Source organism: Chiloscyllium plagiosum, chromosome 2 (assembly GCF_004010195.1).
Source record: "Chiloscyllium plagiosum isolate BGI_BamShark_2017 chromosome 2, ASM401019v2, whole genome shotgun sequence".
Classification (NCBI taxonomy): domain Eukaryota; kingdom Metazoa; phylum Chordata; class Chondrichthyes; order Orectolobiformes; family Hemiscylliidae; genus Chiloscyllium; species Chiloscyllium plagiosum.
In genome coordinates, this window is record NC_057711.1 from 47,339,742 (window position 1) to 47,351,042 (window position 11,301).

At 42.2% G+C, this 11,301-nt stretch overlaps 1 protein-coding gene across 3 annotated transcripts in view; it reads right to left on the bottom strand.

Moving 5' to 3' along the window:
• The window catches only part of LOC122559500 (ATP-dependent Clp protease ATP-binding subunit clpX-like, mitochondrial), a 58,960-nt gene that overhangs the window by 46,731 nt on the left and 928 nt on the right, over window positions 1-11,301 (bottom strand). Inside the window, exon 1 of one of the 3 annotated variants that reach the window (XM_043709068.1) lies at window positions 11,010-11,185. The exons of 1 other annotated variant lie outside the window; for it this stretch is intronic. Coding sequence is in view for 1 of the 2 variants with exons in the window: in XM_043709048.1 (XP_043564983.1) it covers window positions 1,808-1,838 (31 nt within the window). In the remaining variant the exon portion in view is untranslated. Of the gene's footprint in view, window positions 1-1,807; window positions 1,894-11,009; window positions 11,186-11,301 lie in introns of those variants that run through there. One more of the 3 variants, XM_043709048.1, reaches the window with a different exon arrangement.

Here is an 11,301-nt window from a genome sequence, read left to right on the forward strand (position 1 = left end):
ATCAAGTTTGTGAAACATGATTTCCCATGCACAAAGCCATGTTGACTATCTCTAATCAGTCCTTGCCTTTCCAAATACATGTATATCCTGTCCTTCAGGATTCCTTCTAACAACTTGCCCACCACCAACATCAAGCTCACTGGTCCATAGTTCCCTAGCTTGTCCTTACCACCTTTGTGTGGGTGGCACGGTGGCACAGTGGTTAGCACTGCTGTCTCACAGCGCCGGAGACCCGGGTTCAATTCCTGCCTCAGGCGACTGACTGTGTGGAGTTTGCACGTTCTCCCCATGTCTGCGTGGGTTTCCTCCGGGTGCTCCGGTTTCCTCCCACAGTCCAAAGATGTGCAGGTCAGGTGAATTGGCCATGCTAAATTGCCCGTAGTGTTAGGTAAGGGGTAAATGTAGGGGTATGGGTGGGTTGCGCTTCGGCGGGTCAGTGTGGACTTGTTGGGCCGAAGGGCCTGTTTCCACTCTGTAATGTAATCTAATCTAATCACCTTTCTTAAATAGTGGCACCACGTTAGCCAACATCCAGTCTTCCGGCACCTCACCTGTGACTATTAATGATACAAATGTCTCAGTAAGAGGCCCAGCAACACTTCTCTAGCTTCCCACAGAGTTCTAGGGGGCACATGATTAGGTCCTGGCAATGTATCCACTTTCAAGACATCTAGCACTTCCTCCTCTGTAATATGGACATTTTTCAAGATGTCACCATTTATTTCCTTACATTTTATATCCTCCATGTCCTTTTTCACAGTAAACACTGATGCAAAATACTCATTTAGTATGTCCCCCAACGCCTGCAGCTCCACACGAAGGCTGCATGTTATTCCAGTACCGATAGGGATAAAGCATAGGTCAGTTCTGAAACTATTTAAAGAGTAATTTGCCTGATATTGCAATTAATTGTATTCATATCAAGAAAGTTTTAATTATATTAAACATAAGAGCCTAGAACTGGTGCAGATCAAAACCGACTTTACATAAATTGCTATGGAATTGAGCTAAAGGGAGAGGTTGAGTAGGCTAGGGATGTTTTCCCTGGAGTGTCGGAGACTGAGGGGTGACCTTATAGAGGTTTATAAAATCATGAGGGGCATGGATAGGATAAATAGACAAAGTCTTTTCCCTGTGATGGGGGAATCCAGACCTAGAGGGCTTAGATTTAGGATGAGAGGGGAAAGATATAAAAGAGACCTAATGGGCAAATTTTTCACGCAGAGAGTGGTACGTGTATGGAATGAGCTGCCAGAGGAAGTGGTGGAGGCTAGTCCAATTGCAACATTTAAGAGGCATCTGGATGGGTATATGAATAGGAAGGGTTTGGAGGGATATGGGCCGGGTGCTGACAGGTGGGGCTAGATTGGGTTGGGATATCTGGTCAGCATGGACGAGATGGACTGAAGGATCTGTTTCTGTGCTGTACATCTCTATGACTCTATGAATGAGGACGTTACATAGAGATTTTACCCACGAAAACAGAAGTCTGACTAATCCTCCTGTGCTGTAACTATTCTATGATTCTATTATAGAGGATGCTTTTGTATTATATAAAGGATTGCAGTCTCTTTAACTCCGCCTTACACTCTGGGACACTTCCTACACACGTTAGTTTTGGTCATAATAAGTATGCATAATAAGTCAAAGATCACAGGAGTAGTTTCCATCTAAACAACGGTAAAGCATGAAATGTCAGTTTTGCAAGCAAATTAATAGTAAGCAGTACAGATGATCAACACGACTCTGCCATCTCGTCATTATTAAAATTGACAAACAAAAACAAAAGGACGGGATTCTAAACTACCTTTTGCTCCAACTGCAATGATTCCAAACATCGTCACCTGCTGTTAGGATCTCCCTATATTTGATGTTGTGACGGAGCTTTCAAAGCCATGGATTTAGCCATTGACAGCAGGAAGGAAAAAGAAAGACTCAGCACCAAAACAGGGTGAAAGACGTTTTCAGCGGCGTGGCTGTCAACGTAAACAAACGAATATGCCCCATCCTGTAGCACATGTTGCGTCAGCTCATTGAAAAACACATATCCACACATCTATGTGCATGATGCGCAGATACCTATCAAAAACAAATGGATACACATCTCAGTCCTGAGACCGAACAGGCCATTCTTCCTAATGGGATTCTGTTCTGCTTGATTCCTCTCAGTTTACGTTCAAATGTGATAATGCGGCGATTCCGATAAGAGTTGTGAAACTTCCCAAAGCTTCATTTGACCGCTTCCATCCAACCTGAACAGCTCCTGCTCTAGCATTTACTGATTCTGGGAACAAACCACTGTAACACTAAATTTTAAAACTGTCCAATCGTTTAATAAGGACATTGACAGTATTGTTGGATTTAAGCGATAAACTTTAAATACAAATTAAACAATCAGTAAACCTGTTAGCAATTATTACACACGTTTGAGTAGGCTTTATGTGTTCTACAAAGAATAGAAATGTTAAGTAGAAATTTGTAGAAATTGTATGCGCCACTGTTTATGTGACATGAGTTTCGGGGCGGCACAGTTATTGTTGATAACTGGATCCTCAGCTGTCCTTGTTAAAAACACAAGTATTATTGGAGTTCGCCGCTCAGGCTGTCTCCCAACGATGATTTCTCAAAGCCAGAGTCACTCATGTTGTCATTTGGGCTATCATACAGTAACAAACTTAACAAAAACTTTCATTATTATTAGTTTATTTTCAACGATCTTGTAGCAATCACCGAGTGATGGGGCTTGAGAACTAACCATGGGTTTTTGCTCTTTGTACAATGGGGGAAAAGTGAGGACTGCAGATGCTAGAGATCAGAGTCGAGAGTGCAGTGCTGGAAAAGCACAGCAGGTCAGGCAGCAGTCGAGGAGCAGGAGAATCAACGTTTCGGCCTTAAGCCTTTGATGTACAATGGACCAGTTTATAGTTTTAAGTTAATTTGAAGAATGAGAGACAAACTTTTTGAAACAAAGATTCTTAGGGGACTTGATAGGGTGAATATGGAAAGGTTGTTTCTCTCGGTAGGAGAGTCGAAAACCAGTGGACATAATCTCAGAATAAGTGGTTGGACATTTAAGACAGAAATTAGGAGAAATTTATTCTCTCAGAGATTATTGAGTCTGTGGAACCCGTTACCACATAGTGCTGCTATGGAGAGTCACAGAGCAGGGAAACAGACTTCATTCCAACTCATCCATGTGCAGGAGACATCCCAATCTGACCTAGTTCCATTTGCCAGCATTTAGCCTGTATGCCTCTAAACCCTCCCTTTTCATGTACCCATCCAGATGCCACTTAAATGTTGAGGGTGGTTTGTTAAATATATGCCCTTACTAATATGTAAGGGAATCCATAAGACAATAAGACATAGGAGTGGAAGTAAAGCCATTCCGCCCATTGAGTCTACCCTCCCATTTAATCAGAACAGAGCATTTCAACTCCAATTACTCGCACTCTCCCCGTAGCCCTTAATTCCTTGTGAGATCAAGAATTTATCAATCTCTGCCTTGAAGACATTTAACATCCCTGACTCCACTGTGCTCTGTGGCAATGAATTCCACAGGCCCACCACTCTCTGGCTGAAGAAATGTCTCATTTCCATTCTAAATTGACCCCCTCTAATTCTAAGACTGTGCCCACGGGTCCTAGTATTCCCGCCTAACGGAAACAAATTCCCAGTGTCCACCCTTTCTAAGCCATGCATTATCTTGAAATTTTCTATGAAATCTCTCCTCAACCGTCTAAACTCTAATGAATACAATCCCAGGATCCTCAGCCATTCATTGTAGGGATCAACTTTGTGAATTTTACACGCTCCAGTGCCAATATGTCCCTCCCGAGGTGTGGGACCCAAAATTGGACACAATAGTCTAAATGGGAGCTAACTAGAGCTTTATAAAGTCTTAGAAGCATATCGCTGCTTTTATATTCCAAACCTCTTGAGATAAATGACAACATTACATTTACTTTCTTAATCATGGCCTCAACCTGCAATTCAACCTTAAGAGAATCCTCGACCAGCACTGCCAGATCCCTTTGTACTTTGGCTTTATGAATCTTCTCACTGTTTAGAAAATAGTCCATGCCTGTATTTGTTTTTCCAAAGTGCAAGAGCTCGCATTTGTTCACGTTGAATTTCATCAGCCGTTTCCTAAACTGTCTAAATCAAAGGTTATTGGGAAGTGACAGGAAATTGGAGCTGAGGAGTATCAGATCAGTCATGATCTCATTGAATGCTGGAGCAGACTTGGGCTGATTTCCTAATTCTACTCCTTTATCTAATGGCCTTTAGACACAAGCAGCAAAATTTTGGATAATTTCAGGTTTTCAGAGGACAGCCAGGAAGAGTAGCCAAGAATGCATGAAATAGTCAAATGTAGAGATAACAAAGCTATGAGTGAGGGTTTTAGCTGCACATGAGCTGAGACAGGGACAAAATCAAATAAGGGAATTAGTATTAGTCATGACATGAATACATGGTGGAAGCTTATCTCAGGGTCAAATAACACATCCAGGTTGTGAACAGATTTATTTGGTCTCAAATTGCCAAAAAAATTGTCAGTGACTAGGGACCACAGTCAGTAACTAGGAAACAGAGTTCAGAGTAGCAGCAAAAGCAATGACATAAGACTTCCTATTAGAGTCATAGAGTCATAGAGATGTACAGCATGGAAATAAACCCTTCGGTCCAACCCATCTACGCCGACCAGATACCCCAACTCAGTCTAGTCCCACCTGCCTGCACCCGGCCCGTATCCCTCCAAACCCTTCCTATTCATATACCCATCCAAATGCCTCTTAAATGTTGCAATTGTACCAGCCTCCACCACTTCCTCTGGCAGCTCATTCCATACTTGTACCACCCTCTGCGTGAAAAAGTTGCCCCTTAGGCCCCTTTTATATCTTTCCCCTCTCACCCTAAATCTATGCCCTCTGGTTCTGGACTCCCCCACCCCAGGGAAAAGACTTTGTCTATTTATCCTATCCATGCCCCTCATAATTTTGTAAACCTCTATACGGTCACCCCGCAGTCTCCGACACTTCAGGGAAAACAGCCCCAGCCTGTTCAGCCTCTCCCCATAGCTCAAATCCTCCAACCCTGGTAACATCCTTGTAAATCTTTTCTGAACCCTTTCAATTTTCACATCTTTCCAATAGGAAGGAGACCAGAATTGCATGCAATATTCCAACAGTGGTCTAACCAATGTCCTGTACAGCCGCAACATGACCTCCCAACTCCCGTACTCAATACTCCGACCAATAAAGGAACGCATACCAAATGCCTTCTTCACTATCCTATCTACCTGCGACTCCACTTTCAAGGAGCTATGAACCTGCACTCCAAGGTCTCTTTGTTCATCAACACTCTCTAGGACATACTATTAAGCGTATAAGTCCTGCTAAGATTTGCTTTCCCAAAATACAGCACCTCACATTTATCTGAATAAAATTCCATCTGCCACTTCTCAGCCCATTGGCCCATCTGATCAAGATCCTGTTATAATCTGAGGTAACCTTCTTCACTGTCCACTACACCTCCAATTTTGGTGTCATCTGCAAACTTACTAATTGTACCTCGTATGCTCACATCCAAATCATTAATGTAAATGACAAAAAGTAGAGGACCCAGCACCGATCCTTGTGGCACTCCACTGGTCACAGGCCTCAAGTCTGAAAAGCAACCCACCACCACTACCCGCTGTGTTCTATCTTTGAGCCAGTTCTGTATCCAAATGGCTAGTTCTCCCTGTATTCCATGAGATCTAACCTTGCTAACCAGTCTCCCATGGGAAACCTTGTCGAACGCCATACTGAAGTCATACAGATCACATCTACCGCTCTGCCCTCATCAATCCTCTTTGTTACTTCTTCAAAAAACTCAATCAAATTTGTGAGACATGATTTCTCACGCACAAAGCCATGTTGACTATCCCTAATCAGTCCTTGCCTTTCCAAATACATGTATATCCTGTCCTTCATGATTCCCTCCAAAGACTTGCCCACCACCAACTTCAGGCTCACCGGTCTATAGTTCCCTGGCTTGTCCTTATCACCTTTCTTAAATAGTGCCGCCACGTTAGCCAACCTCCAGTCTTCTGGCACCTCACCTGTGACTATTGATGATACAAATGTCTCAGTAAGAGGCCCAGCAACACTTCGCTCGCCTCCCACAGAGTTCTCGGGTACACATGATCAGGTCCTGGGAATTTATCCACTTTCATGCATTTCAAGACATCTAGCACTTCCTCCTCTGTAATATGGAAACTTTTCAATATATCACAAGTTAGTTCCCTTGTCAAATGCCTTACTGAAGTCCATATAGATCACATCTACCGCTCTGCCTTCATCAATCCTCTTTGTTGCTTCTTCAAAAAACTCAATCAAGTTTGTGAGACATGATTTCCCACACACAAAGCCATGTTGACTGTCCCTAATCAGTCCTTGCCTTTCCAAATACATGTACATCCTGTCCCTCAGGATTCCCTCCAACAACTTGCCCACTACTGACGTCAGGCTCACTGGTCTATAGTTCTCTGGTATGTCCTTACTACCCTTCTTAAAGAGTGGCACCATGTTAGCCAACCTCCAGACTTCCGGCACCTCACCCGTGGCTATCGATGATAGAAATATCTCAGCAAGAGGCCCAGCAATCACTTCTCTAGCTTCCCACAGAGTTCTAGGGTACACCTGATCAGGTCCTGGGATTTATCCACCTTTATGCGTTTCAAGACATCCAGCACTTCCTCCTCTGTAATATGGACATTTTGCAAGGTGTCACCATCTAGTTCGCTACTTTCTATACCTTCCATATTCTTTTCCACAGTAAATACTGATGCAGATACTATCTGCCCCATCTCCTGCGGCTCCACACAAAGACCGCCTTGCTGATCTTTGAGGGGCCCTATTCTCTCCCTAGTTACCCTTTTATCCTTAATGTATTTGTAAAAACCCTTTGGATACTCCTTAATTCTATTTGCCAAAGCTATCTCATGTCCCCTTTTTGCCCTCCTGATTTCCCTCTTAAGTATACTCCTATTACCTTTATACTCTTCTAAGGATTCACTCGATCTATCCTGTCTATACCTGACATATGCTTCCTTCTTTTTCTTAACCAAACCCTCAATTTCTTTAGTCATCCAGCATTCCCTATACCCACCAGCCTTTCCTTTCACCCCAGCAGGAATATACTTTCTCTGAATTCTCGTTATCTTGTTACTGAAGTCTTCCCATTTTCCTATTTAATAGGAGGAAATTCCTGCACATGATTAATAACCAGGTGAGAAGAAAATCAATCTTTAATATAATCATTAATATGTCATCCTCTCCAAAAGAACCTAATCATGAATGTAACATCTTTTTCTCATGCAATGCTTTGCAATCTAAGGATCGATTCTCCAGCTTCACCATATATGCCATCATTGTTGGTATACATCTTCCCAGTGTGAATTAGTATTTACCTCATTAAATAAATGGTCCTATCTTCACCAATATTCAGTTATATTTCAAACTGTCTTAAAGGAAAGTTATAGGTTAAATGTCTAAAATTTTATTGTCAAGTTTACAATGAGTCCTTGATGCTTGGCCAGCATATTTAAACATTGGTTGGGCATTAAATAAAGAGAAAATAAAAGGGGAGTGGGGCTAGGTGGTGGGATTTTCTTTTTTAAATAGCCAGAATGTGAATTTATAGAGTCATTGAGATGTACAGCACAGAAACAGAGCCTTCAGTTTAACTCATCCATGCTCACCAGATAGTCTAAACTAATCTAGTCCCATTTGCCATCGCATGGCTCATATCCCTCTAAACCCTTCCTATTCATATACCTATCCAGATGTCTTTTAAATGTTGTAACTGAACCAGCCTCCACCACCTCCTCTGGCAGCTCTTTCCATACATGCACCACCCTCTGCATGAAAAAGTTGCCCCTTAGGTCCCCTTTAAATTTTTCCCCTCTCACCATAAACCTATACCCTCTAGTTCTGGAAAATAGCAGAAAGAAAGCTTGGATTTATAAAGCATCTTTCACAATTTCAGGATGTCCTAAAGTGCATTACAGTCAATGAGGTAATTGTAACATAGTCATAAGCCCTTCTGCCCCAACAAGTCCATCCAAATCCATTCCTCTATCCTATTACTCTACATTTACCCCTGACTAATGCACTAACTTACACATCCCTCAATTTTATGGGCAATTCACCTGACCTGCACATCTTTGAATTGTGGGAGGAAACTGGAGCACATGGAGGAAAACCACGCAAACATGGGGAGAATGTGCAAACTCCACACAGACAGTCACCTGAGGCTGGAATTGAAGCCAGTCCCTGCTGATGTGATGCAGCAGTGCTACCCACTGAGCCACCACGCCGCCCTAGTTAGATTTTAATGTGTCAAATACAGCTGACAACTTATACCCAGCAAACAGAAGTGAAATTGTGCAGATCATCTATTTGAGGTGTTGGTAGAGATATTGGTCACAGCTCTTCAGAGAACTTCCCCACTCTTGTTCTGAAGTATTGCCATGACATCTGTGATATCCAACTGAGAGCATAGATGACGCCTTAGTTTAATATCTTGTTCAAAAGAGGCATATCTCCAGTACTGTGGTGAAATATTTGCCTGGAACATGCTACAGAACATGAATTCACAACTTTCTGAGGTGGCGAGCATGACTAACTCATATCTGAAAAAAAAGGCAAAGAGTTGCAACAGGTGCAAACATTCTGACTGTGGTGTAAAAGAAATTTAGAACAATAAAAAAGATGCTAGTTTGTGAAATGACCATGACATCCAGGCCTCAGTGTATGATGTGTAAAAAGAAACTGGAATAGATTCAGGTAGTTTGGGAGGCAAATACATTGTACAAATCTTGGAGTGATAATATGGTATAATGGGGAAGAAGGCCAGTTAGCTTGGCCAGTTGTAGATTAAAAACAATAGATGAGTTACGTATTTATGGACGGTGTGAAAAACTTGAAGATATTTTTTGGGCACTTTCTCAATTAACCAAGATGCAAATGACCTTATGTGGTTTTTTGGAAACTAGGTCAATGGTTTAATATGGACTGTGATTCATTCACTAATTATAGAAAATCCAATGAATTTGGGAAAACAGTAAAATAAAACTTTGGGGTGATAAGAGATATGGCTTCATTGCCCTTAAGTGCACAAAAACCTGGCTTTGGAAGAAACTATGGAGAATGTGTACTAATAGTTGCCAATTTGCTTTTAGAAAGTAATCAGCCATTTGGTGACTGAATCAGTACTAATGGTGTGACTCAAGGAGTCAGGCTTGAATACCAGTAGATTCCTTCCAGCACAGTTGTAATATTGTAACAAAGAACATTATACTGGTCCACATGTTGAATTTCTGAGCGCTGGCCCTAAATGGATAGTGTTAGCAGCTTAGCATCTTTGCTATTTATCAAGGGTGAATTGTTACAAAACATCTCAATTTATCCATTTGTTCCTATAAATAGAACATAGAAATATAGAACAGTACAGCACAGGAACAGGCCCTTCAGCCCACCATATCAAGGCCAACCATAATGCCATTCTAAACTGATCCCATCTGCCTTTATTTGAGGTGGCCTGGAATCTCTCATTTATTTTCAGCAAAGCTAATATTTTTAGGACTATTTAGGAGCAAATTACTGCAGATAAGACCATTAGACATAAGACATAGGGGTGGAAGTAAGGCCATTCGGCCCATCGAGTCCACTCCGCCATGTAATCATGGCTGATGGGCATTTCAACTCCACTTACCCGCATTCTCCCCGTAGCCCTTAATTCTTTGAAGACATTTAGCGTTCCGGCCTCCACTGCACTCTGCGGCAATGAATTCCACAGGCCCACCGCTCTCTGGCTGAAGAAATGTCTCCGCGTTTCTGTTCTGAATTGACCCCCTCTAATTTTAAGGCTGTGCCCATGGGTCCTAGTCTCCTCGCCTAACAGAAACAATTTCTTAGCGTCCACCCTTTCCAAGCCATGTATTATCTTGTAAGTTTCTATTAGATCTCCCCTTAACTTTCTAAACTCCAATGAGTACAATCCCAGGATCCTCAGCCGTTCCTCGTATGTTAGACCTACCATTCCAGGGATCATCCATGTGAATCTCCGTTGGACACGCTCCAGTACCAGTATGTCCCTCCTGAGGTGTGGGTCCCAAAACTGGACACAGCACTCCAAATGGGGCCTAACCAGAGCTTTATAAAGTCTCAGTAGCCCAACGGTGCTTTTATATTCCAACCTTGAGATAAATGACAACATTGCATTTGCTTCCTTAATCACAGATTCAACCTGCATGTTTACTTTTAGAGAATCCTCGACTAGCACTCCCAGATCCCTTTGTACTTTGGCTTTATGAATTTTCTCACTGTTTAGAAAGTAGTCCATGCTTGTATTCTTTTTTCCAAAGTGCAAGACCCCGCATTTGCTCACATTGAACTTCATCAGCCATTTCCTGGACCATTCTCCCAAACTGTCTAGATCCTTCTGCAACCTCCCCACTTACTCAGTACTACCTGCCTGTCCACCTATCTTCGTATCATCGGCAAACTTCGCTAGAATGCCCCCAGTCCCTTCATCCAGATCATTAATATATAACGTGTATAGCTGCGGCCCCAACACCGAGATGCTGGAATCTACACTGAAAGCAACAAATGCCGGGGCTCGCAGCAGGACTGGCAGTATGCACGGAGAGACAGCAAGCTAACATTTTGACTCTAGTTGACTCTAGATGCTATTTTGAAGAGTCATCTAGACTCGAAATCTTGGTTTCCATTCTCCCCACGGAGGCTGCCTGACCTGCTGTGATCCCCAGCATTTGTTGCTTTAATTTTCTAGACTACTGTCCTTTTTTGGAATTCATTTTGGACAGAAAATGCAGCATTTATTACAATATGAAACATAATATTTACACAAAAAAACTTTATATTCAGCATTGACACTTTATAATCAACAGCTTCTGTCCTCAACCTTCAGAAAAACCCTAAATAAAAGTGAGACTTAACTTGTAAAGCTGGAAGTTCATGACACTTGCAACAGCGTGTGCCAATTCAGCCTGATCATGCTATTTTCACAATGTCACAGAGACACCCAAACGCATCTTTTTTGTTGTTGACTGAGCTTGCTTGATTTATGTAATACATAGCAGAGTTCATTTAAAACAGGCAGTTCAAAAACTGCCACATTGCCTTTACGTGGCTCAATCAGAAGCGGTGCATGCGTATTCCTAAAATAAGCAGTTCCGGTAGCTGGTGAGTTTGCGTGCGGCAAGCACATGTGAATATAAAAGTTGAAAGA